General features: G+C 52.0%; 1 protein-coding gene across 1 annotated transcript in view; it reads right to left on the bottom strand.

Annotated features, from left to right (window-relative positions):
* The window catches only part of CHPF (chondroitin polymerizing factor), a 149,380-nt gene extending 125,779 nt beyond the window's left edge, over positions 1–23,601 (bottom strand). Inside the window, exon 1 of the mRNA XM_078679135.1 lies at positions 21,999–23,601. Coding sequence (XP_078535261.1) covers positions 21,999–22,297 — 299 coding nt within the window. The 5' untranslated portion in view covers positions 22,298–23,601. The remainder of the gene's footprint in view (positions 1–21,998) is intronic.
* Between the last annotated feature and the right edge of the window lie 4,065 nt (positions 23,602–27,666).

Here is a 27,666-nt window from a genome sequence, read left to right as displayed (position 1 = left end):
GGTGACCGGGGGCTCCCAGGCTACGATGGCGTCAATCTTGGGTCGGAGGGGAGCCACGTGGCCGCTCCCCACTTGGTGTCCTAGGTAGGTCACGGACCCTTGACCTATCTGGCACTTGCTGGCTTTCACCGTTAGTCCGGCCCGCCGGAGGGCCGTCAGGACCTCCCAGAGGTGCTTCAGGTGCTCGGCCCAGTGGAGGCTGTACACCGCAATGTCGTCTAGATAGGCGGCACTGAATTCTTCTAGCCCCGCCAGCACTTTGTTCACCAGTCTCTGGAAGGTGGCTGGGGCGTTTTTCATACCGAAGGGCATCACCTTGAATTGGAAGTGGCCATCGGGTGTTGAGAAGGCCGATCGCTCCTGGGCGCCAGGGGTGAGGCCGATCTGCCAGTACCCGGCTGTGAGGTCGAAGGTACTGAGGTACTTGGCGGCTCCCAGGCGGTCGATTAGTTCATCGGCCCGGGGGATGGGATGTGTGTCGGTTCTGGTAACAGCATTCAGCCCCTGGTAGTCGACACAAAACCTGAGTTCTGGAGGGGTGCCAGGTGCGGCGGCTTTGGGGACCAGGACAACTGGGCTGGCCCAGGGACTGTCGGAGGGTTCGACCACCCCCAGGGCCAGCATTTTGGTAACTTCTGTCTGGATGCCGGCACGAACTCGGTCGGGAACTCGGTAGGCCCGGTGTCGCACTGGCTGGCTGTCCCCGGTGTCGACATCGTGGACACACCACTGGGTAACCCTGGGGGTGAGGGAGAACAGGTCCGTGAATCGTCCCAACAGTTCTTGGCAGTCTCGGCGCTGTGCGGGGGTCAGGTCGGAGGAGAGAGAGATTCCTTCGACGGAGCCGTCCTCAGCGCACCTTACGAGGTCGGGCAGGGGCTCGGAGTCGTCTTCGGCCCCATCATCTGTAGCTAGCAGCAGGCTCAGTTCTGTGCGGGCAAAATGAGGCTTGAGCCGGTTGGCGTGCAGAACCCGGAGGGGGTTTCGGGGTGACTCCATGTCCACGAGATAGGTGACGGGGCTCTTGCGCTCGATCACATTGAAGGGGCCCGACCATTTGTCCTGGAGGGCACAAGGTTCGACCGGGGACATGACCCAGACATGCTGGCCCGGCTCGAACTCGATGGATGAAGAGTTCTGGTCATACCAGCGTTTCATGTCCTCCTGACTTTCCTCAAGGTTGACCTCGGCAAGGGCTTGGAACTTCCGAGTCTGGCTTCGGAGGGTCAGGAGGTACTGGTAGACATCCGGCGGTGCGTTTTGGACGGTAGTTTGCCAGCCTTCTTTGACCAGGCTGAGGGGACCTCGGACAGGGTGCCCGTACAAGAGTTCAAAGGGGCTGAACCCCAGGGATTTCTGTGGTACCTCCCGATAGGCGAACAAGAGGCAGGGCAGCAGGACGTCCCATTTGCGGCGGAGGGGCTCTTCTAGGCCCTGGATCATCCCCTTGAGTGTTCGGTTAAACCGCTCCACCAGTCCATTCCCTTGGGGGTGATACGGGGTGGTGAACTTATACGTGACCCCGCACTGTTGCCACAGGGACCGCATATACTTCGATATAAAGTTTGTGCCCCGATCGCTCACGACTTCTCGGGGGAACCCCACTCTGGAAAAGATCCCCATCAGTGCTCGGCCCACCACGGGAGCCGTTATGGTTCGGAGGAGGATGGCTTCGGGATAGCGGGTGGCATGGTCCACTAGGACGAGGATGAAGCGATGCCCTTGCGAGGTTTGGGGGTCCAGGGGCCCCACGATGTCGATCCCCACTCGCTCGAAGGGGGTGGTCACCACTGGAAAGGGTTGGAGCGGGGCATTCACCTTCCCCCCGCTCTTTCCACTGGCTTGGCATGTCGGGCAGGTGCGGCAGTGGTTATGCACATCGTTGCGCATTTTCGGCCAGTAGAAATGGGTCACCAGGCGGCTGTAAGTTTTGTCCTGCCCCAGGTGCCCGGCGAGGGGCACATCGTGTGCCAGGTTCAAAAGGAAGTCTCTGAATCGTAGGGGGACCACCAACACTCGGCTGGCCCCTAGCTCGGCAATTTTTTGTTCACTGTATAGGAGGCCGTGGTCCCAGTAGATCCAGTGGGACCCCGAGGTGTCCCCGGCAGCTTGGGCTGTGGTTTGCTGCCGGGTCCCCTCGAGGGAGGGGCAGGCCTTCTGTTCCTTCCGGAATTGTTCTTGGGTGGGACCACCCTCCTGGCGCCATTGGGCTAGTTCGGGTATGTGGCTGAGCTCAGTGCTGTCTTCGTGGTCGGGCTCCGAGGGCCCGAGTTCAAGGTTGGATTCTTCGTGGACTGCGGGCGGTGGTGGCGCGGGCCACTCCGGCTCTCCCGTCGGGGCGGTCTCGGTCGCCGCCGGGGCCTGGGCAGTCATAGAGCGGGTCGTAGCGCAGACCCACTCTGGTAGTCCCATCATCCCTAGATGTTCTCTCCGCTCGATTTGGGCCCAGGGAGAGCTCTCGAGGTCGTTTCCGAGGAGGCAGTCCACGGGGGCGTCGTCCCGGACAGTCACCCTGAGGGTGCCCGACACCTCCCCCCCCACTCGAAGGGGATTCGGGCCTTCTGACACAGAGTCTCGGAGTTGTCGGCGGCCCTCACGGGGCATCGCACGTTTGGTATGATCTGTTCGGGGGTCACCAAGTGGCAGCGGACGGCCGTCACACTGGCTCCCGTGTCTCGGAGGGCTTCGGTCCGTCGTCCATTGATGTGGACCCACTGACTGTATTTTTGAGTGTTGCTCGGTAGCGGAGCCCGGGGGACCATGTCTCTTTCACCCAGGCAGGCTAGGGCCATGGCGGCCGGTTCATACTCTGTTTGATCTTCATTGTAGACTTCTTCGTCTTCTTCGCCCCCTTCCCCCAGGGCTGCAGCAGCGAACTGGCGGGTCGGGGGCCGGTGGTGCCGGGACGCTGGTTCATGGGGCAGAGGGGGTCACTGGCATAGTGACCGGGCCGCTGGCATCTGTGGCAAGTAATGTTCGGGCGGGGCCCCGGCCGTGCGGGAGGGGGCCCTCTTCTGGTCAGGGATGGCGAAGTGTTATTCTGGGGGGACCCCCGAGGTGGGCTCCTTCCCGGGGCCGGCAGGAAGTCTCGGCTCCTGTTCTGGCCTCCTCCGCCGCCCCGCTGGCGGGGGTGCCCCTGGCCGTTCCGTCTCTCCGATCAGGGTCCGGGGGACCCGGGTGTTCACCCATTGATAAGCCTCGACGGCGAGTTTTCGGGGCTCGGTTAGCTTGCTGTCGAGGAGATGCTGTCTGAGCTCGACAAAGCAGTTGTTGGAGAGGTGCTCCCAAACGATGAGGTCGAACAGCTGCTCGTAGGTGGACACTTTGCTGCCCTTTATGCATCCTTCTAGGGCCCGGCTATAAAAGTTTACGTACTCCACCCACGTGGTACCGGGGATCTTTTTGCAATCCCTGAACCTCTGTCGGTACATCTCGGGGGTGAGGCCATACTGGGTGAGCAGGGCGTCCTTCATGTGGTCATAGGAGGACATCACGTCCTCGGCCAGTTCTAGCAGGATGTCTCTTCCTTCGCTGACAAATCTCCCCCATAAGCCGGCACCCCAATCTTTTCGCGGGATGCGGTGCGCGGTCATGGCAACTTCATATGCCTTGAACCATTGTTGGATATCGTCATTCTTGTAGTATTCCTTGACGATATCCTTGGGAATGTGGACCTTCGGGTCGGCAGGAGGTGGAGGGTTCCGGGTTACCGCGGCGCCAGCCTCTTCGATCTTGGCTTTGATCTCTAGTTCTTTGAGGCCCCGCTCGTGTTCGTACGTGAGCTTTTTTTCTTCCAATTCTCTTTGCCTCCGCCTCTCTTCCAGATCTCCCTCTAATCGTAGTTGCTCAATGGCCATTTTCTTTTCTGCTAATTGAAGTTCTCCGTCCAGCCGGAGTCGGGCGAGCTCTAGTTCATGGAGCCGACTCCTCTCTCGCTCCCGGGCGTCTTCGTGGGAGAGGCCCGGTTCTCTGTTGGCGGTTCTTTCTTCCACGGGGGTTATGACTGTCCTCAGGGGTACTTCTAGGACAATGTCATCGTTAGTTTGGGGTGGGGTCGCCCCGGTCTCCACCCATGTTTGCAGCACTTCTTTAAAATCGTCTTTTGTGCTTAGTCCGGTGGTAGCGATACCCAGGGCTTTGCAGAATTGTTTGAGTTCTTTATGGGTGTACTCTTCTAGTCGTTCCTTCTGGAATTCTGTGGTCGTTCCTGCTTCCTTAGTACTCATGGTTGCTGTGTGCCTCTGTTAGTAGTGGCGAGTTACTCGCTGTACGATTTGCGCGGGCTCGGATCCCGTCGCTTGCCACCAATGTTGGAAAGGCGATCCCAGGGGAGACAGAAGATGTCGGACTGCCCGCCCCAAGACCCACCTTTCTCTATGGAAGAGGCCGAGCGCCGTAGGGAGGCCTCCTTGGCGAGGCTCCTCTCCTACAATCGTAACAGCGGAGCAATCACACTACCACAGACGGACACCACACGAAGGAATATTCTCAAGAATCTTTATATAAGAAATGAAGGCACGTCTCGTAAGATGATAACACAGGATCGAGGGATCCGTAAAGTCTTGGCTTCGGGAAAAGGGGGTAGCGGGACAGTCTTGGCACCAACTGGTGCGTGGATAGTTCAAGGGGTCAGGCCGCAACAGCGTCAGCGGGGCCTCGAAGGTGGTTCAGTTCGGTCAGGCCGCGACAGCGTCAGCAGGGCCTCGGAGGTGGTTTGCGCTTGGTCAGGCCGCAACAGCGTCAGCAGGGCCTCGAAGGTGGTTTCCGCTTGGTCAGGCCGCGACAGCGTCAGCAGGGCCTCGAAGGTGGTTTCAGCTTGGTCAGGCCGCGACAGCGTCAGCAGGGCCTCGAAGGTTCCAAGTACATGCGTTCAGAGCAGGATCAGCCGCGACAAGGTCAGCAGGGCTTTTACTCCAAGATACAACTGAAGTCCTAATCCAGGGCTGGCCCAGATATAGGACTGGAGTCCTTTGATGTCCGGACCCTCGCGCCTGGGGGTCAGAGGGGCCGGGATGAAGGTGTCCAGACACCCAGCAGGGGGGTGGAGCCAGCGCCCAGGGAGGCTGGAGGGCGATCGATACCAGGCGTCCGGGGACGGCTGGAGGCCCATCGAAACTCCCCTCTCCCGGGATCCGCCAAGTGGCCACTCTACCCCCTGGGAGGATCTTGGTGCCTCGATGTCGGGGCTTCGCTGGGGTCGGGGCGAGGGATGGCTGCGGCCACGTGCTCGGGACGTGATAGGCCCAAGATGGAGTTGGGCCGGGAATGGTGGCCTGGCATGGTCGCCAGACCGGCAGTGTTGGCGAGCAGGGTCCGCCGAGGTCCCAGGGGGGAGCCGTGGGTTGCCAGGGGGGCTGCTCTCGCCGATGGTTCGGGTTCAGGGGGGTCGACAGCGGGTCGGAGGGCCGATGTCGTCCCGGGCCCGCCGTGCGGGCGGGGTAGGACCACGCCACGAGGACGGGTCCAACACCCTCTTTATTTTCTTTCTTATGTAATGCGGTTTTGGGGCAATGCGGTTTTTTAGATACCATCGAGGGCAGACTTTTGCGACATCTAACTTCGGTCAATAATGCTTGTACAGTGGAATCACTCAGACTTGAATTGGGCATACGAAGTAGTTGGGTTCAGGCCCTGGCGGGAGTAATACGTTGGGTCTTTTGCTTAGCCATGGGTAATCCGGCCACTTTAAGATCTCTTATTAAAAAAGAATTACTGGGTCCCCTGAAAGAATATTCCTTACTTATAAAGAATTTCAGAAGGGCTGTTACATTACTAGAATTGGAGGAATCAACTCTTTTTTTGCTATCCTCACATCAGCTAAAGTCGTCACTAAGACTGGCTACATGAGAGTTAAGCTTTAGGAGGGACAGAGATGTCCTCATTTCTAAGAAAGGTGTTAGGCAGGTTGTTAATTCTTATTTATTTAAACACATACAACCCTATGCCTCTTGGAACCTCCCTCACGGCTTACGCCGTTTTTGGTTCCTCTTGAGGCAAGATCTTCTCCCTTTAAATAAATTACTAGCTAGATGGTATGGTTCTTCCGATAAATGTAATTTATGTAACAATAATAATTCGATTCAGGATATTACCCATATCCTTTTCATATGCCCGGCCCTAATGGCGCATCGCCGAATGTGGGTGAGACCAATTTGCTTACAATCAAGCATTTTATCTGCCAAATCTTTATTCGATGCCATTCTTAACCCTCCCAATGAAATGTTTTGTTACAGAATTTTCAATTTTTTTTAAATGTTTCTTAGAATTATATTAACGGATGTGATTTTCACACTCCAGCTTCTGTGTATATAGAATGTATCTTAAGGATTTTATGTTTGGTAATTTTGTTGTCGTTTATGCTTTGTTCATATATGGATCTCAATTGAGTTCCAAATCATATAAAAATAAAATTGAATTGAATTGAATGGAATTGAATAATGCGTTTTTTTTATTATAACTTGACTCCATTTCGTCTCTGCCGCTGTGTGTGTGTGTGTGTGTGGGTGCAAATGCAATAGGTGTCGCATTTGCGAGAGATTAGGCTATTGGCTTTGTAAATGACAATGCCATTTATTTATGTTGTCAAAGCCAACACATAAATAAAAATGTTGTCATTTACAATGCCAATAGCTCTAACTTTTCCAAAGGCGAAAACCGTTGCATTGTAAATGCTTGTTTAGAGCTGTGAGAGTAGGATTGAAACATGTTGGTTGAGCAAGCGTCATAGGACCATAAAATCCTGCATTCCCTTCCATAGTTTAGATTGTATTGTTCCCATCCACTCCAGGAATAAAAGGAAACCTTGCAGTGGGTGAGGAATTGTTTTAAACTTTCAGTTATGCCCCCTAGTCTGCTGACTTCTACGAGCTCCCTGAACACAGTCCAGCCCACCCTGACCTCTAGGGTCAGGGGGAATCCCATGACGAGCCATGTCACCACTAGAGTGGGTGAGGGTGTCTCTTCTCATGCCAGTAAGTGTCCTGCGAGCAGGAGGGACACTCTTTCGGTAACAGCATGCAGAGACAGCCCCGCTGATGGACTCTAAAGAGGGGTGAATGCTTCAGATGGAAGACGTGCGGGGGTCTCAATGTGCAGGGTCCAGAAACAACTGCTTCTTACAGCAACCTGGTTTCGTGGCTCTTCTCCAGGGCAGTAGGAAAGAGAACCCTTCCTTAGTGCTAGAGACAGGAAGGCTGCCCCCGTCTACGCATGGTCCAGAAAGGTGCCCAGACTAACAAGGCAACAACGAGCCAGCTCGTGAAACGAGAGGTGGGGCTACCAGGGCACCCTTTGGGCAGGGGCGGCCTGGGGACTATGGGTGCCAAAGCTGCACCCATCAGTGTCACGAGCACCAGCAAGCTGGAGAGTAGGCGGAAGAATGCAGAGGGGAGAAGTAAAAGGATGATAGAAAGGCGCAGTCACTCAGGGGCAGAGCACAGGGTAGGAGGCATCAGACAGCAATCTTATGGGGTAGGCAGGAAGGGGCAGAGCACAGGGTAGGGGGCACCAGACAGCAATCTTATGGGGTAGGCAGGAAGGGGCAGAGCACAGGGTAGGAGGCATCAGACAGCAATCTTATGGGGTAGGCAGGAAGGGGCAGAGCACAGGGTAGGAGGCACCAGACAGCAATCCTATGGGGTAGGCAGGAAGGGGCGGAGCACAGGGTAGGGGCACCAGACAGCAATCCTACGGGGTAGGCAGGAAAGGGGGGGGGGAGGAGGGAGGGGGGGGGGGGGAGTACAGGGTATAGGGCCTTAGCATGAGAACAGCAACCCTACAGGGCAGGGAGGAAGGAGGCACCATACAGCAATCCTACGGGGCAGGCAGACAGGAAGGGGCAAAGCGCAGGGTATGGAGCTTAGATGGGTCAGGCAGGAAGTGGGCACCACACACCAAACCCACGGGGCAGAGTACAGGGTAGGGGGCACCACCACGCGAACAGCAATCCTATGGAGCAGACAGGAAGGGGCAGAGCACTTAGTATGAGGCACCAGATTGGGCAGGAAGGGGGCACCACAAGGCAATCCTACGGGGCAGGCAGGAAGGGGCAGAGCACAGGGTAGGGGGCACCAGCAAGAGAACAGCAATCCTAAGGGGCAGGCAGGAAGGGGCAGAGCGCAGGGTAGGGGGCACCAGCAAGAGACCAGCAATCCTACGGGGCAGGCAGAAGCCCAGGTGGGGGAGAGACGTGAAACATGAGTGGTTAACCTCTCCCAGACTTTTGCACAACACCTAATTATGTGCATGAAACACGAACAAACGCCACATTCATGGCAGCGTCAGGGCGGTGAGCAGACACGCAGTAAAGGGGCAGGAGGGGGTGGTGGGCGTCGACACTGGATGCTCATGCTGGGGCGAGGGGGCACGGTCCGTGGCACCAACCATGGCACAGAGACGCGCCTCAGCGCACCCCAGAGCCCCCTCACAGGTCACTCAATCAAGCTACGGCACAGAAATGCGCCCACCACACCACGGCACAGAGGCCCCCAGGTCACCACGGCACAGAAATGCGCCCACCACACCACGGCACAGAGGCCCCCAGGTCACGACGGCACAGAAATGCGCCCACCACACCACGGCACAGAAATGTGCCCTCACTCCTCCTACACAAGGACCTCTCAGCAGAGTGAGACAGCTCAGGCAAAGCACAGAAATGTGCCCTCACTCCTCCTACACAAGGACCTCTCAGCAGAGTGAGACACCTCAGGCAAAGCACGGAAATGTTCCCTCACTCCTACACAAGAACCTCTCAGCAGAGTGAGACACCTCAGGCAAAGCACAGATATGTGCCCTCACTCCTCCTACACAAGGACCTCCCAGCAGAGTGAGACACCTCAGGCAAAGCACAGAAATGTGCCCTCACTCCTCCTACACAAGGACCTCCCAGCAGAGTGAGACACCTCAGGCAAAGCACAGAAATGTTCCCTCACTCCTACACAAGAACCTCTCAGCAGAGTGAGACACATCAGGCAAAGCACAGATATGTGCCCTCACTCCTCCTACACAAGGACCTCCCAGCAGAGTGAGACACCTCAGGCAAAGCACAGATATGTGCCCTCACTCCTCCTACACAAGGACCTCCCAGCAGAGTGAGACACCTCAGGCAAAGCACAGAAATGTGCCCTCACTCCTCCTACACAAGGACCTCTCAGCAGAGTGAGACACCTCAGGCAAAGCACAGAAATGTTACCTCACTCCTACACAAGGACCTCTCAGCAGGGAGAGACACCTCAGGCAAAGCACAGAAATGTTCCCTCACTCCTACACAAGGACCTCCCAGCAGAGTGAGACAGCGCAGGCAAAGCACAGAAATGTGCCCTCACTCCTCCTACACAAGGACCTCCCAGCAGAGTGAGACACCTCAGGCAAAGCACAGAAATGTGCCCTCACTCCTCCTACACAAGGACCTCCCAGCAGAGTGAGACACCTCAGGCAAAGCACAGAAATGCTCCCTCATTCCTACACAAGGACCTCTCAGCAGGGAGAGACACCTCAGGCAAAGCACAGAAATGTTCCCTCACTCCTACACAAGGACCTCCCAGCAGAGTGAGACAGCTCAGGCAAAGCACAGAAATGTGCCCTCACTCCTCCTACACAAGGACCTCCCAGCAGAGTGAGAGACCTCAGGCAAAGCACAGAAATGTTCCCTCACTCCTACACAAGGACCTCCCAGCAGAGTGAGACAGCTCAGGCAAAGCACAGAAATGTTCCCTCACTCCTACACAAGGACCTCAGCAGAGTGAGACACCTCAGACAAAGCACATAAATGTGCCCTCACTCCTACACAAGGACCTCTCAGCAGAGTGAGACACCTCAGACAAAGCACAGAAATGTGCCCTCACTCCTCCTACACAAGAACCTCTCAGCAGAGTGAGACGGCTCAGGCAAAGCACAGAAATGTGCCCTCACTCATAAACAAGGACCTCTCTGCAGAGTGAGACAGCTCAGGCAAAGCACAGAAATGTGCCCTCACTCCCACACAAGGACCTCTCAGCAGAGTGAGACACCTCAGACAAAGCACAGAAATGTGCCCTCACTCCTCCTACACAAGAACCTCTCAGCAGAGTGAGACGGCTCAGGCAAAGCACAGAAATGTGCCCTCACTCCTACACAAGGACCTCCCAGCAGAGTGAGACAGCTCAGGCAAAGCACAGAAATGTGCCCTCACTCCTACACAAGGACCTCTCAGCAGAGTGAGGCAGCCCAGGCAAAGCACAGAAATGTGCCCTCACTCCTACACAAGGACCTCTCAGCAGAGTGAGACAGCTCAGGCAAAGCACAGAAATGTGCCCTCACTCCTCCTACACAAGGACCTCCCAGCAGAGTGAGACACCTCAGGCAAAGCCCAGAAATGTGCCCTCACTCCTCCCACACAAGGACCTCCCAGCAGAGTGAGACACCTCAGGCAAAGCACAGAAATGTGCCCTCACCCCTCCTATACAAGGGTCTCTCAGCAGAGAGACAGTTCAGGCAAAGCACAGAAATGTGCCCTCACTCCTACACAATGACCTCTCAGCACAGTAAGACAGCTCAGCCAAAGCACTGAAATGTGCCCTCACTCCTACACAAGAACCTCTCAGCAGAGTGAGACAGCTCAGGCAAAGCACAGAAATGTGCCCTCACTCCTACACAAGGACCTCCGAGCAGAGTGTGACAGCTCAGGCAAAGCACAGATATGTGCCCTCACTCCTACACAAGGACCTCCCAGCAGGGAGAGACAGCTCAGGCAAAGCACAGAAATGTGCCCTCACTCCTACACAAGAACCTCTCAGCAGAGTGAGACAGCTCAGGCAAAGCACAGAAATGTGCCCTCACTCCTACACAAGGACCTCACAGCAGAGTGAGACAGCTCAGGCAAAGCACAGAAATGTGCCCTCACTCCTACACAAGGACCTCCGAGCAGAGTGCGACAGCTCAGGCAAAGCACAGATATGTGCCCTCACTCCTCCTACACAAGGACCTCCCAGCAGGGAGAGACAGCTCAGGCAAAGCACAGAAATGTGCCCTCACTCCTACACAAGGACCTCTAAGCAGAGTGAGACACCACAGGCAAAGCACAGAAATGTGCCCTCACTCCTACACAAGGATCTCTCAGCAGAGTGAGACACCTCAGACAAAGCACAGAAATGTGCCCTCACTCCTACACAAGGACCTCTCAGCAGAGTGAGACTCCTCAGGCAAAGCACAGAAATGTGCCCTCACTCCTACACAAGGACCTCTCAGCAGAGTGAGGCAGCCCAGGCAAAGCACAGAAATGTGCCCTCACTCCTACACAAGGACCTCTCAGCAGAGTGAGACAGCTCAGGCAAAGCACAGAAATGTGCCCTCACTCCTCCTACACAAGGACCTCCCAGCAGAGTGAGACACCTCAGGCAAAGCCCAGAAATGTGCCCTCACTCCTCCCACACAAGGACCTCCCAGCAGAGTGAGACACCTCAGGCAAAGCACAGAAATGTGCCCTCACCCCTCCTATACAAGGGTCTCTCAGCAGAGAGACAGTTCAGGCAAAGCACAGAAATGTGCCCTCACTCCTACACAATGACCTCTCAGCACAGTAAGACAGCTCAGCCAAAGCACTGAAATGTGCCCTCACTCCTACACAAGAACCTCTCAGCAGAGTGAGACAGCTCAGGCAAAGCACAGAAATGTGCCCTCACTCCTACACAAGGACCTCCGAGCAGAGTGTGACAGCTCAGGCAAAGCACAGATATGTGCCCTCACTCCTACACAAGGACCTCCCAGCAGGGAGAGACAGCTCAGGCAAAGCACAGAAATGTGCCCTCACTCCTACACAAGAACCTCTCAGCAGAGTGAGACAGCTCAGGCAAAGCACAGAAATGTGCCCTCACTCCTACACAAGGACCTCACAGCAGAGTGAGACAGCTCAGGCAAAGCACAGAAATGTGCCCTCACTCCTACACAAGGACCTCCGAGCAGAGTGCGACAGCTCAGGCAAAGCACAGATATGTGCCCTCACTCCTCCTACACAAGGACCTCCCAGCAGGGAGAGACAGCTCAGGCAAAGCACAGAAATGTGCCCTCACTCCTACACAAGGACCTCTAAGCAGAGTGAGACACCACAGGCAAAGCACAGAAATGTGCCCTCACTCCTACACAAGGATCTCTCAGCAGAGTGAGACACCTCAGACAAAGCACAGAAATGTGCCCTCACTCCTACACAAGGACCTCTCAGCAGAGTGAGACTCCTCAGGCAAAGCACAGAAATGTGCCCTCACTCCTACACAAGGACCTCTCAGCAGAGTGAGACACCTCAGGCAAAGCACAGAAATGTTCCCTCACTCCTACACAAGGATCTCTCAGCAGAGTGAGACACCTCAGGCAAAGCACAGAAATGTTCCCTCACTCCTACACAAGGACCTCTCAGCAGAGTGAGACACCTCAGGCAAAGCACAGAAATGTTCCCTCACTCCTACACAAGGACCTCTCAGCAGAGTGAGACACCTCAGACAAAGCACAGAAATGTTCCCTCACTCCTACACAACGACCTCCCAGCAGAGTGAGACACCTCAGGCAAAGCACAGAAATGTGCCCTCACTCCTACACAAGGACCTCTCAGCAGAGTGAGACACCTCAGGCAAAGCACAGAAATGTGCCCTCACTCCTACACAAGGACCTCTCAGCAGAGAGGGACAGCTAAGGCAAAGCACAGAAATGTTACCTCACTCCTACACAAGAACCTCTCATTAGAGAGGGACAGCTAAGGCAAAGCACAGAAATGCTCCCTCATTCCTACACAAGGACCTCTCAGCAGAGTGAGACACCTCAGACAAAGCACAGAAATGTGCCCTCACTCCTACACAAGGACCTCCCAGCAGAGTGAGACAGCTCAGGCAAAGCACAGAAATGTGCCCTCACTCCTACACAAGGACCTCCCAGCAGAGTGAGACAGCTCAGGCAAAGCACAGAAATGTGCCCTCACTCCTACACAAGGACCTCTCAGCAGAGTGAGACACCTCCGACAAAGCACAGAAATGTGCCCTCACTCCTACACAAGAACCTCTCAGCAGAGAGGGACAGCTAAGGCAAAGCACAGAAATGCTCCCTCACTCCTACACAAGGACCTCTCAGCAGAGTGAGACACCTCAGACAAAGCACAGAAATGTGCCCTCACTCCTACACAAGAACCTCTCAGCAGATTGAGACAGCTCAGACAAAGCACAGAAATGTGCCCTCACTCCTCCTACACAAGTACCTCCCAGCAGAGTGAGACAGTTCAGGCAAAGCACAGAAATGTGCCCTCGCTCCTACACAAGAACCTCTCAGCAGAAGAACCTCTCAGCAGAGTGAGACACCTCAGGCAAAGCACAGAAATGTGCCCTCACTCCTACACAAGGACCTCCCAGCAGAGTGAGACAGCTCAGGCACAGCACAGAAATGTGCCCTCACTCCTAAACAAGGACCTCTCAGCAGAGTGAGACAGCTCAGGCAAAGCACAGAAATGTGCCCTCACTCCTTCTACACAAGGACCTCTCATCAGAGTGAGACAGCTCAGGCAAAGCACAGAAATGTGCCCTCACTCCTGAACACAAGGACCTCTCAGCAGAGTGAGACAGCTCAGACAAAGCACAGAAATGTGCCCTCACTCCTCCTACACAAGGACCTCCCAGCAGAGTGAGACACCTCAGACAAAGCACAGAAATGTGCCCTCACTCCTCCTACACAAGGACCTCCCAGCAGAGTGAGACACCTCAGACAAAGCACAGAAATGTGCCCTCACTCCTACACAAGGTCCTCTCAGCAGAGTGAGACAGCTCAGGCAAAGCACAGAAATGTGCCCTCACTCCTCCTACAAAAGAACCTCTCAGCAGAGAGGGACAGCCCAGGCAAAGCACAGAAATGTGCCCTCACTCATACACAAGGTCCTCTCAGCAGAGTGAGACAGCTAAGGCAAAGCACAGAAATGTGCCCTCACTCCTCCTACACAAGAACCTCTCAGCAGAGAAGGACAGCTCAGGCAAAGCACAGAAATGTGCCCTCACTCATACACAATGACCTCTCAGCAGAGTGAGACAGCTAAGGCAAAGCACAGAAATGTGCCCTCACTCCTCCTACACAAGAACCTCTCAGCAGAGAGGGACAGCTCAGGCAAAGCACAGAAATGTGCCCTCACTCATACACAATGACCTCTCAGCAGAGTGAGACACCTCAGGCAAAGCACAGAAATGTGCCCTCAATCCTCCTACACAAGGACCTCTCAGCAGAGTGAGACACCTCAGGCAAAGCACAGAAATGTGCCCTCACTCCTACACAAGAACCTCTCAGCAGAGTGAGACACCTCAGGCAAAGCACAGAAATGTGCCCTCACTCATACACAATGACCTCTCAGCAGAGTGAGACACCTCAGGCAAAGCACAGATATGTGCCCTCACTCCTCCTACACAAGGACCTCCCAGCAGAGTGAGACACCTCAGACAAAGCACAGAAATGTGCCCTCACTCCTACACAAGAACCTCTCAGCAGAGTGAGACGGCTCAGGTAAAGCACAGAAATGTGCCCTCACTCCTCCTACACAAGGTCCTCTCAGCAGAGAGAGACAGCTCAGGCAAAGCACAGAAATGTGCCCTCACTCCCACACAAGGACCTCTCAGCAAAGTGAGACAGCTCAGGCAAAGCACAAAAATGTGCCCTCACTCCTACACAAGGACCTCCCAGCAGAGTGAGACAGCTCAGGCAAAGCACAGAAATGTGCCCTCACTCCTCCTACACAAGGACCTCTCAGCAGAATGAGACAGCTCAGGCAAAGCACAGAAATGTTCCCGCACTCCTACACAAGAACCTCTCAGCAGAGTGAGACACCTCAGGCAAAGCACAGAAATGTGCCCTCACTCCTCCTACACAAGGACCTCTCAGCAGAGTGAGACGGCTCAGGTAAAGCACAGAAATGTGCCCTCACTCACACACAAGGACCTCTCAGCAGAGTGAGACAGCTCAGGCAAAGCACAGAAATGTGCCCTCACTCATACACAAGGTCCTCTCAGCAGAGTGAGACAGCTCAGGCAAAGCACAGAAATGTGCCCTCACTCCTCCTACACAAGGACCTCTCAGCAGAGTGAGACGGCTCAGGCAAAGCACAGAAATGTGCCTTCACTCCTACACAAGAACCTCTCAGCAGGGAGAGACAGCTCAGACAAAGCACAGAAATGTGCCCTCACTCCTCCTACACAAGGACCTCCCAGCAGAGTGAGACACCTCAGACAAAGCACAGAAATGTGCCCTCACTCCTACACAAGAACCTCTCAGCAGAGTGAGACGGCTCAGGTAAAGCACAGAAATGTGCCCTCACTCCTCCTACACAAGGTCCTCTCAGCAGAGCGAGACAGCTCAGGCAAAGCACAGAAATGTGCCCTCACTCATAAACAAGGACCTCTCAGCAGAGTGAGACAGCTCAGGCAAAGCACAGAAATGTGCCCTCACTCATACACAAGGTCCTCTCAGCAGAGTGAGACAGCTCAGGCAAAGCACAGAAATGTGCCCTCACTCCTCCTACAAAAGAACCTCTCAGCAGAGAGGGACAGCCCAGGCAAAGCACAGAAATGTGCCCTCACTCATACACAAGGTCCTCTCAGCAGAGTGAGACAGCTAAGGCAAAGCACAGAAATGTGCCCTCACTCCTCCTACACAAGAACCTCTCAGCAGAGAGGGACAGCTCAGGCAAAGCACAGAAATGTGCCCTCACTCATACACAATGACCTCTCAGCAGAGTGAGACAGCTAAGGCAAAGCACAGAAATGTGCCCTCACTCCTCCTACACAAGAACCTCTCAGCAGAGAGGGACAGCTCAGGCAAAGCACAGAAATGTGCCCTCACTCATACACAATGACCTCTCAGCAGAGTGAGACACCTCAGGCAAAGCACAGAAATGTGCCCTCAATCCTCCTACACAAGGACCTCTCAGCAGAGTGAGACACCTCAGGCAAAGCACAGAAATGTGCCCTCACTCCTACACAAGAACCTCTCAGCAGAGTGAGACACCTCAGGCAAAGCACAGAAATGTGCCCTCACTCATACACAATGACCTCTCAGCAGAGTGAGACACCTCAGGCAAAGCACAGATATGTGCCCTCACTCCTCCTACACAAGGACCTCCCAGCAGAGTGAGACACCTCAGGCAAAGCACAGAAATGTGCCCTCACTCCTACACAAGGACCTCTCAGCAGAGTGAGACACCTCAGGCAAAGCACAGAAATGTGCCCTCACTCCTACAGGGCTTCTCAGCAGAAAGACCGCAGAGTCACAGCACAGAAATGTGCTCTCACTCCCACACAAGGACCTCTCAGCTGAGTGAGATCCTTGAGTCATGGCACAGATAAGTGCCCTCACTCCTAAATAAAGGTCGGACTGGTGAGATACAACTTAGCACTGGGCGTGCCATCATCATACGTGGGGGCTCTGCCTGGAGAAACACCTCAATCCTGGCAGAGTCACAGCACAATCACTGGAGGAATGTTTGTGGGTCACAGAATGATGTTGTCTTCACAATGACTATATCACTGCCTGACATCAAGATCAACTCGTGCCGTTCTTTACCTGCCTGAGCCCTGCTCATAGCACTGTGGGTCATGGGCTCCACTACTTAACATGTCTTTTCACTTCAGAGCAATGCCACAAAGTGAAGTTCAGGTCCTGCTGCAGGAACCCTTAGGGTACCTGCTGCGCTACATTGGATGCTGATCGCCATTGTCACAACGTCTTCACTCTCGAACCTGACATGAAGAGCACACACCAGAGCAGGGAAACCATGGACCGGCCTGAGCATCTAGCGGGAGACAGAACAACTCACAAGCATAGAAATGGTAACTCCAGACTGGGCAAGTCCGCTTAACCCAGACTGTAGAAATGGAAACAATGGCCCGGCTGTTCGCGGACAGGGATCCAGACTAATTCCTGACTCTAGAAGGGAAGTCCACAGGTCCTGAGCCCGTAGAGGGATGAAGAATAACTCCGGACGCTAGAACGGCAGCCACGACGGGCCTTATCGTCTGGAGTGATCCAAAATAACTAAGGACTCTAGATTGGGAACCCAAGGTTGAGCACCTAGAGTGATCCAGAATAAATCAGCTTCAGAAAGGGAGCCTCGAGGCCTGGGCAACTAGAGTGATCCAGAATAACACGCATCTTCAGAGAGTGACCCCCCCCTCCCCCAAGCCTCAGCATCTAGAATGATCCAAAGTAACGCGTGACCGCAGGAACACCAGAAGGGGCACGAATGCCTAAAGTGAATCAGAATAACTCATGACTCTAGAATGGGAATTCAAGGCTGAGGCTCCCAGAGTGATCCAGAATAATTCATATCTTCAGAAAGGGATCCTCAAGGCCTGAGCACCAGAATAACTCACTCTGACTCTAGAAAGGGAGTCAATGGGCCTGACCACCTAGACTGATTCAAAGTAACATGACTGCAGCAACACCGGATAGGGCTGGGCACCTAAAGTGATCCAGAGTAACTCAGTTCATGAAGGGAGCTGCGAGGCCTGATCGCCTAGACTGATTCAGAATAACTCAGGACTCTAGAATGGGAGTCCATGGGCCTGAGCACCTAGACTGATTCAAAGTAACATGACTGCAGCAACACCAAATAGGGCTGGGCACCTAGAGTGATCCAGAATAAATCAGATTTAGAAAGGAAGCTTCGAGGCCTGAGCACCTAGAGTGAATCAGAATAACTCAGGACTCTAGAATGGGAATCCACTGGCCTGAATGCCTTCAATGATCCTGAATTACTCACAACTCTAGAATGGGAACTCAAGCCTGAGCCCCAGAGTAACTCACATCTTCAGAGAGTGAGCCCCCCCAGGCCTCAGCATCTAGAGTGATCCAAAGTAACTTATGCCTGCAACAACGCCAGACGGGGCATGAATGCCTCGAGTGATCGAGAATAACTTATGAATCTAGAATGAGAAACCAAGTGTGAGCCCTTAGAGTGATGCAGAATAACTCACATCCTCAGAGAGTAAGCCCCCAGGCCTCAGCATCTAGAGTGATCCAAAGTAACTCATGAACGCAACACCAGATAAGGCATGAATGCCTTGAGTGATAGAGAATAACTTATGAATCTTAAATGGGAACTAAAGCCTGATCGCCTAAAGTGATCCAGAATAACTCATGACTCTAGAATGGGAACACAAGTTTGAGCACCTAGAGTGATCCAAAATAAATCAGATCTTCATGAAGGGAGCCTCGAGATCCGAGCACCTAGAGTGATCCAGAATAGCCATGGGCTCTAGATTAGGAATCCGTAGGCCTGATAACGCAGACTGATCCAGAATAATTCATATCTTCAGAAAGGGAGCCTCAAGGCCTGAGCACCAGAATAACTCATGACTCTAGAAGGGGAGTCCACTGGCCGGATAACTCAGAGTGATCCAAAGTAGCACATGACTGCTGCAACACCAGATAGGACCTGGCACCTAAAGAGATCCAGAATAAATCATGACTGCAGAAGAACACACATCCTTGGCCTGCAACACTGGTCTTGAAAACAATGGCAGGCACAAAACAGAAGTCAAACTCATAAGTCTCCACTAATGCTTCTAATATCACTGCCCAAAACCGAAATTAACATGTAATAGAAGCCATTCAGAACCACTGACCTGAGCAAAAAGATCACAGTCTGTGGAAGTAAAAGCCCTTCTGATTGGGCAGAGAGGCTTGCTTGTCCCTCGGGGTAACCGTCATGACTCACACAATTTTATTATGTTTTTTTAGGTAGGCCAGGTGTCTCCAAACAGTCCACCACCACAAACTACCAGTAGCTCCCAGACACCTTCAGAGTAGCTCACGGTCTTGAGTTCCATTTCGAAATAAACACAGGGTCACATTTTCCTTTTAAAGTTGAGGGGAGGCTTGTTTATGTTGCATTATCATCATCAGGCTTCACACAGCAGGGCCTGATAACGAGCAGTGTCTACTCAGACAGGCTGGGGCAGAGCGGTGAACAACTGAAACTCTGAGGTATTTAACTCAGAAATAAAAGCCCTTGTCAACCCAACACTGAAAGTGAGAACAAAATTATGTTTCTAAAGCAAGGCAGAATGTAGCTTATCTGAGGCCCTCTCAGCCCAATGGGTGGCCTTACTACCCACCATCACAAAAGATCAAAACCCTAACCTACCCTGGAGACACTAGAAAATCATGTGTTATTGGCGGTTTAAGAGAGGGAGAAAGTCGCAGTCAGAAAGTGGCAAAAGCCTGAGAAAGACGCAGTCACATTAGCTGTAACATCCACATTAGTGGTAGTCTGCCACCAAGATCTGACGCACATGAAACCTAGGGTACCAATGCACATCGGAGTGCGGGTGCCTATATGAAGGGGTGGGTGCATGGCAGACAGGGAACACAGGGAGCTAAAACACCACAACAGGGGTGAACCTTTAACTGGTGGCCATCAATTAACTTAAAGAGTGCTTAAACTTTAAATATGGGAAGCTGGATGGTTAGAGTAACAGCAGTTTGGCTTTTGAAAATGGACTCACTGGTAGGTACAATCCAAGTGCCCTTGTTAAGTGACGGCAAATCACTGTTAGGTTATGTTATATTCTATTTATACAGCGCACAGCTACTCAAAGTATCCCAGCGCTAACTCCAGAAAGTCATTCCAAACTCAGATTAAAGAGCTCAAAAAAGCAGCGTTTTTAGTCTTTTCTTAAAGATCAAAGGGTCATGCACACTCCAAAGCACCAGTGGTAGCATATTCCAAGCCAAACCTGCTTTGCGAGTAAAAGAGCCCCCACCAAGCCTATGGCGGTAAAAGCGAGGGTTCTGTATTAGAAGCTGGTCAGATGATCGCAGTTGTCGAGTAGGTTTGTAGAAGACAAATCTATTCTGCAGATAGATCGGGCCTAGCCCATAGAGGGCCCGATGAACAATGTACAGCATTTTAAATTTGAGTCGGGACTCAACTGGGAGCCAATGCAGGTTGCGTAGATGAGTCTGGACACTGTCTAGATTAGAGTCTTAGAAGTAGTCTAGCTGCCGAATTTTGAACTACCTGCAATTTCCTCGTCAGATATCCAGGACTACCCACCAAAAGAGCATTTGCGTAGTTTAAATCGGGATAAAATCAGAGCCCGGACTACCGTCTCTTTGGCGCCGACTGGCAAAAGGGGGAGAAACTTTCTCAGGATTTTCAGAATGCCAAAGCAGGTTCCTGTCAGCTTCTTCACCTGTGTAGAAAAGTTCAGATTTTCATCAAACCAAACCCACAGATTTTTGGCGGAACCCTTACAAGCCATGGGGCGGGGAAAGTCAGGAGGCCACAGCCCATCTCGGAAATCCCCTGGAAACGAACAGGAGTACTTCTGATTTGTCTTCATTGCACTTCAGCTGTGCGTTCGCCAACCAATGGAACACAGAAGATAGACAGTGCTGCACCACATCGACAGAGTCATCACCCTTCCGCCAAGAAAACAGAAGCTGCGTATCATCCGCGTAGGCCATCACCTTAGCCCCCAGTGACTCCGCAAGATAAACCAGCGGAGTCACATAGATATTAAAAAGAAGAGGGCCAAGCGATGACCCCTGCGGAACGCCAGTTGACAAAAGCGTTGGTGCAGAGGCACTGAAACATATTTATAAAACAAGGGGTAGCCAAGTAACCCTAGGACATGGGTAGTATAATGATAAAGGAATGATGGTCAGTTCTGTTCAACACAGCAACAGAATGGACGCTTTTGATGGTGCTCTGCACTGTAATATCGCAATTACAAATGCAGAACTTCTCAATAACGAGACAAGTACACATTGAGTAATACGAGTTGTAATGTGATTCTATTCACTTTAAAATCGGTACCATTTAACAGTCAACCTACACACTGATACTTCTTCCAAAGCCGTAGACAATGTATGGACCCTTGCCCTAATCAGAGGTCCTGTAACCTATGACATGTGGATACATTCCTGGATTTAATGTTGGGCATTTGCTGCACGAACACTATCCAATGAGGTTCCCATTTTCCAGCCTGATGATGACCCTGTACAAGCAACAATAGAAGGATGAAACGTTGACACTGTAATAGTGCACTATATATATGGAATTTAGGAGCCTGCAACTCTAAATTTGAGATTAAACAGTGCATTCTTCAGTCACTATGGACGTATAAATTGTATAGCACTAGTGCACTCCTCACTCACTTACTTCATACTCCCTGTGCCATTGTGTTGTTTGGGGAAAATGGCTTTAATTACAAACTGTACATGTTATCAGAGCTCAAAGAGTTCACCTTCCTAGGAGTATAAATAATTTGCATTTGAATGAAATTGTATTCATTCTAGTAAAACCAATCCTCTGATTTGTTATTTAACAATGTTTCTGTGGAAGTTGAGGTTTATACTTCCCCAATAAAGGACCATGGTTTCCTTGATCAAGTCACTAAGGCAAGCAGACACCTGGCGTTTCCAAACGCACAAACCAAGAGTGTCCACAGCAGGTTCATAGCCGGACCATATTTCAGGATAAACACTAAGCAGATGATTACATGTCAGATTATGTGTTTGAAAACTTATCCCACATTGATCTCCTGACAACCAGGGCTCCCCTGGAGCTGTGAACACCTCTGGCATTAACCACAGACTTTTGCCAAATGCATATAATCCACTACCATTAATGTCAGTGCCACGCAACAGTAATGGCTAACCTTGTTGGGTGGTTAGTGGTCACCAGGGCATCTTCCTATCACCAATTGAAGGCTAAAGCACAACACAATAAGTAGCCAAATGGAATGTAGAACTAACAGGCTGGTGGCTATCAGACTAGAAGGCAATGACACATGGTGACTATCACTGCCAGTAGGCTGTTGGCAATACAACTCAGAACGACAGCAGATTTAGCTGTATTGGCAGTCAGCACCAACAAACTGGTGGAGGTCAGCACAGACAGCAATCAACAAAGAAAATTGCCATTCTTAGGTCACTGGCTTGAAAAAGCAGAGGTAATATGAACTGCAGGAAGGTCCAACAACAGTAGTGATGCAATGTCTCACCTGACTGCCTTCTTCTGAACATTCTGCGGGTTGGAGGGCTTGAAGGGGATGATCCTGGGCTCCCAGTTCTCCCCACTCTCCATGGCCTGGCCAGCATGGACAGAGTTAGGTCTCCTGACGGCACTGTTCCCATCCTGCAGCAGGTCTCCAGCTCCACCAACACCATCTCCACGGCTCAGCGCCGCGCAAGGCTCCTCCACCCAGGTGACGCTCAACAGGCTGAGGGTGAAGCCTAGGGAGATGCCGATGACCACTGGCCCTACAGGCCGGATGATGGAGAGGACCATGGATAATCTCATCACTGAGGGCGCAGCACTAGGTAAGAGTGGGACTGGTCCAGCGGCGCCTCCCTCCGCGATGACCCCACTAATGCCCAGTGGATCCGTGACTGCCAATGCACCCAAGGGGTTAGCCCTGATGTTCTGGTGCAAGCCTTTCTTGTCTGCTCCTGTGAATTAGTTATACACCTTTCAAAACTCTTGTAAAGTGCAAGAGGGTCCTAAACCCTGGTGTGCCCACCCGTCCTTGCCCTGGAGCTGCGACAGAGGGCACCCTACATTTCTTGCTTGCCCAATTCTCTGACAGTGGTGAGTGTGGTGGGATCACACAGCACAGGGTAGGAGTAGCTGGCCCTCTGCACAGCCAGGGGCAGCCCCTGGCCCCTGACACAGCACTGGGTGGCCCTGGGGCCCCTCAGTGATCACACAGCACAGGGTTGGAGCAGCTGGCCCTCTGCACACCCAGGGGCAGCCTTTGGCGCCTGTCACAGCACTGGGTGGCCCTGGGGCCCCTCAGTGATCACAATGTACAGGGATGGAGCAGCTGGCCCTCTGCACACAGCATTGGGTGGCCCTGGGGTCCCTTAGTGATCACACAGCACAGGGATGGAGCAGCTGGCCCTCTGCACACCCTGGGGCAGCCTCTGGCCCTCTGCACACAGCACTGGGTGGTCCTGGGCAGTCTCAGGGCTGCCTGTCTCCCCTTGTCTCTCTCTCTCCCCCTCTCTCTCTCTGCTTTTCTTTCTTGCTTCTGTCTCTCCCTGTCTCTCTCTCTCCTGTTCTTCCTTGCTTCTGTCTCCCCCTGTCCCTGTCTCTCTCCTGTTCTTCCTTGCTTCTGTCTCCCACTGTCTCTGTCTCTCCTGTTCTTTCTTGCTTCTGTCTCCCTTCCCAGGTGCCTGAGGTTCCCTCCCCTTCCTGGCTCGTTTGTAGTTTCCTTGGAGCCCCCAATGCCAGCCTGGAGCCCAGTGGCCCCTGTGTGCCCTGGAGGGGTCTCTGGCACCTCTCTCCAGTGTCTGCCTGGGGTCTGTCTCTGCTCAGTGGCCCTCGGGGTCTCTGCCTCGGCTCCCCGTGTGTCTGCTCCTCTCCTCCCCGTCCCTGGCCTCTCTCTCTCTCTCTCTCTCTCTCAGTCCCTCCTGTGCAGCAGGCTCTGCTCCCCCTGTCTATCTCCCTGGCCCTCCTCCTCCTCCTCCTCCTCTCTGCGCATGCGCAGTGCCGCCGCTCCAGGCCTGTCTCGCGCTGGCCTCTCTCCCTCGCGCCGTCCTCCTACAGACTGCGAAGACCATCGCCAGGCGACGTGGCCCCCGATTGGCTCCGCCCACACGTGCGTCATCGCTCTCAGTGCGTGCGTCACTGTTAAGCGTCAATTGTCCGGAGAAATGGGCTGTCGGGAAGGGGCGGGGCAGTGTTTACAGACGCTCCTCCTATCGCCTGGGAGGGTGGGAGAGGTCAAAGGATTACGTTATCGAACGCCCTATCACAGCGGGGCTCGAGGCTCTGACACAGGACGTCCGGCAAGCGACGGCGCAGTGTCCTGACCCAGACATGGCAGCCTCTCTAGTCCTCTATCATATCTCCGCACAGGGAGAGCTGCCTGACCCTATTTTTATGTTTTTAATTTAATTTAATGCGTTTTTATATAGCTCAGACTTTACCCGAAGGTGTCAGAGGCTTCACAATAGGAACAGAACTGATACATGAGGAGAAAATTACAAGTGAACAAATTACAAAAGCAAACGTTGAGTTACATGAGGCAAAAGTAACAATTGTGAGCAAACAAAATACAAGAAGAGCAAACGGTGCATTACAGGAGGAAAAAGTGACATGTGCAGGTTACAAAAGCGTACAAAGTCCAAGTAGAGGTAAAATACTGCAATAAATGGCAGCTACTCAAACACAAGAACAAACGTTGCGTAGGCAATGGTGGCACTTGTGCAAGTATCTAAAGCAAACAACGTGTAAGAGGTAGCAAACAGTGTGTTACAAGAGAAAAGTGACGTGAGCATGTTACAAAAGAGAACCAAACACAGGTAGAAGGATAATACTGCAATAAATGGCAGAACACACTGGGAAGGCACTTCCATAGTCATTGAGAAAAGGATTCTCTATAATGGACAGTCCTGCCAAGTATCACGCAACGGGCGTGATTCTAACGCATTTCAGTGTGGTAATCCGCATTACCGCACTGAAATGCATTGTCACGCATATCTGTGTTGTCGACTCAGCTTTCATCTGATAGCGCCAATGCAGAGCCGGAGTACTGTCCGTGGCTGGTGCACTGCGTGAACTGTGCTCCCGTAGGTGTTGGCTCTGGCACCGGAGCTAAGGCAGTCTCACACAGAAAGTAACAACGGTACTACAATGCCAGCGGCACATACCATACATTGAGATCAGATTGCCCGTGGCGTGGCTGAATGGCAGCCTGCAGTCATGATTTAAGGTAGCTTCAGGTTGTTGCTAATTACGTTGTGGGGGACGTCACTTCCTGCTGACAGGAAGCGGGAAGTATGAGGAAAGGCGCGGCTTCGCGCTTGCTGGTTTGCGTTCGGCAATAACAGAATGCAAGCAAGAAAGAAACCTGTTGGGAAGATATTGTCTCGCATTAACCAGCGAAACGTCATAAGCGCTGACAGTATCTACCTGGTAAAGTCGATATCTGTTCAGACAGTAGACTTTCCAGTGAGATCGGAGAGCAACCACCTAGGCGGACTGTCTTGACTGCGTAGGGAGAGAATATGAAGGCTCTGCTGAAGGGTGAGCCGTGGAAGCTTGTTCTGAAACCAATGGAAAACTATAAATGCAGTAAGTCTCTTTTTAAAATGACATAAAACAGTTTTGTTTGCTATAGCAGAGTACGCGCTGATCTCTTCACGGTGCAAACAAGTTAACTGTGAAGCTTCGGTGCGCCGGACCATCGCACTGTGGCTGCTCACTTTATGGGTGACATTTTAAAGTATACAGCCTGCCTGGCTGTGATCGCTGTGTGCGTCTCAGTCACAGCCTCTCCCGAGGCTAGCCCAGAAATCATGCTTCCATGCCACTACTGACTTCGGCGGCCAGAGTCCGCGAGTTAATTGACTAATTAATTTATGGTAACGGCCCGAGGCAGCTGAGCTTTGTGTTAGGGCATCTCACATCCTGTTGTATAGTCATATTGTTCTGCAGATAAACACAATTCGTTGCTCTTTTTGCTGTTAATTCTTAGTGAAGCCATCATGTGAACTGCTTTCTAGACGTCTGCTTTTTATTTGTCTTCTAGTGGTCACATCTGAGGCTGGTTTTAATAGTTACTTAACAAGCCTTATATTCCAGCTTACTGCATTCGTTTATAAATAAGGTTGGCGCAGCAGTGCCTACCTTACTGTCTCAGTTGTTCACCTCACTCAAAGTGATCTCGTCGTCATGTACAACAACCACCACTTTAAAAGGGATTTGTTTTATTCTCCTTTTTTCACCATGCTCTTTATCTTGTATTTTTGACTAATTTGCATTTTTCCGCCTTTTTATCCTTATTTGTCAATACAGTATGCCATCTCAAATTCACAAGTTTATTATATGATCAGCATTTTACAAGAGAAACAATTAAATGGCAATAGAATAAAACACATACTTCCTATCACTTTTATGAAATGTGTAAGTGAAGAACACTCGGTGTCAAGAACAGGAGATGCCCGTCCTCTTTCATAGCAATCAAGCTGATGTGTGACATTTTGATAATTTCATTATAATTATGAGTCACCCAGGCAGGCGTTTGCAGCAGTTTTAAGATTGTTAAGCAGTTTTTAGATTGTTTGCAGCAGTTTTAAAATCTTTACTTAGAGTTTCTCACTGCTCAAATAGGTCTAATTTCTGATATTTATACGTTTCCCTCGTCTTAATTGCTCGATTCTTTGCTCGCAAGAAAGTGTCACTCGTAATCTTTGAAATGTCACTCATAATTATCCTGAAATTATGAAAATGTCACACATAGCAATCTGAAACCTTGGCAGCTATGAATGGAGGGTCTTCCTTCAGATAATAGAGAGGGCGTGAATTACTTTTGGAGGTGTCTTTGAAGGAGGAGATCAGTTATGAAGGCTTGGGAGGAGGTGGTGGACCGGAGCTGAGGCGGAAGGGAGTTCCAGATTCTCACTGCTTTGCCTGAAAAGGATTGGGCCATCGATCTTTCCTTCTTGAAAGTGGGAGGTTCAAGCAGTGTATTTTCCGCATTACATGATGGTCTAAAGCCTCCATAGAGTTTCAGTTTATTCGCCAGGTAGCGAGGAGAGGAGGAGTGCAAGGCTTTGTGGGTGATACAGGCAGTCTTGTAGATAGATCTTGCCTCGATGGGAAGCCAGCGGAGGGTGGATAGCATGGGTATGATGTGGTTGCTTCTTTTGGCCCATAAATGAAGCGAGCTGCTGAATTGAGAACAGATTTAAGGGGGGACAGGTGTGATTTGGGGAGGCCAGTAAGAAGAGAATTGCAGTAGTCCAGTCTGGACAGGACTAGCGATTGGACCAGGGTTTTAAGGTCTTGCTCCGGGAAGAAGCGAATAATTCCCCAAAGAAGGCGCAGTTGGTATCGAGCAGACTTTGCAATGGAGTTGATGTGGGAGATTAGATTGAGTTTTTTGTCGAGTATGACACCCAGGGATTTTGCGCTGTCGACAATGATGGGTTTATTGTTAAGTAGATTCATCTGATCCATCCATGATTAAACCGGGGGAGGAGAAAGTGAGGAGGACAGGAGGAGGAATTCAGTTTTAGAGGGATTCAGAATCAGTTGATGTGTTGACATCCTGTTTTGAATGGAGTCCAGAGTAGAGCTTAGGACAGAGAGATTGTGAGTGGAGGCAACCTTGAGGTAGATTTGAGTGTCGTCTGCGTAGAGATGATAGTGGACCCCGGATTTACTTAGGAGATTTCCCAGTGGTTCTAAATAGAGATTGAACAATGTGGGTGCAAGTATAGAGCCTTGAGGAACACCTTGACCTACCGCCAAAGGAGATGAAAGACTGTTCGCTATTTTGATCATTTGGGATCTGTCAGACAGGAAGGAAGCAAACCATTTAAGCACAGTGCCCTCCATGCCCATTCTCTGTTGAAGAGTGTTGAGGAGAGTGTTGTGATTGACAGTGTCAAAGGCTGCAGAAAGGTCAAGGAGAATAAGAATACAAGACCCCCCCGAATCGAGTATCTGCAGCGCGTCATCAATCACTTGCAGCAAGGCTGTTTCAGTGCTGCAGTTTTGGATGAAGCGGACTGAAAATTGTCAAGAAGATCATTGTCCTTGATATGACGAGAGAGTTGTTTCGCTACACATCTTTCTGTGATCTTCGCAAGAAATTGTAGGCTAGTGATGGGGTGGAAGTTGTTGAGGTCATTCGCATCAGCAGTGGGTTTTTTAGGCAG

This window comes from Lissotriton helveticus, chromosome 3_1 (genome assembly GCF_964261635.1).
Source record: "Lissotriton helveticus chromosome 3_1, aLisHel1.1, whole genome shotgun sequence".
NCBI lineage: Eukaryota > Metazoa > Chordata > Amphibia > Caudata > Salamandridae > Lissotriton > Lissotriton helveticus.
This window is presented reverse-complemented; position numbering and strand designations above follow the sequence as displayed.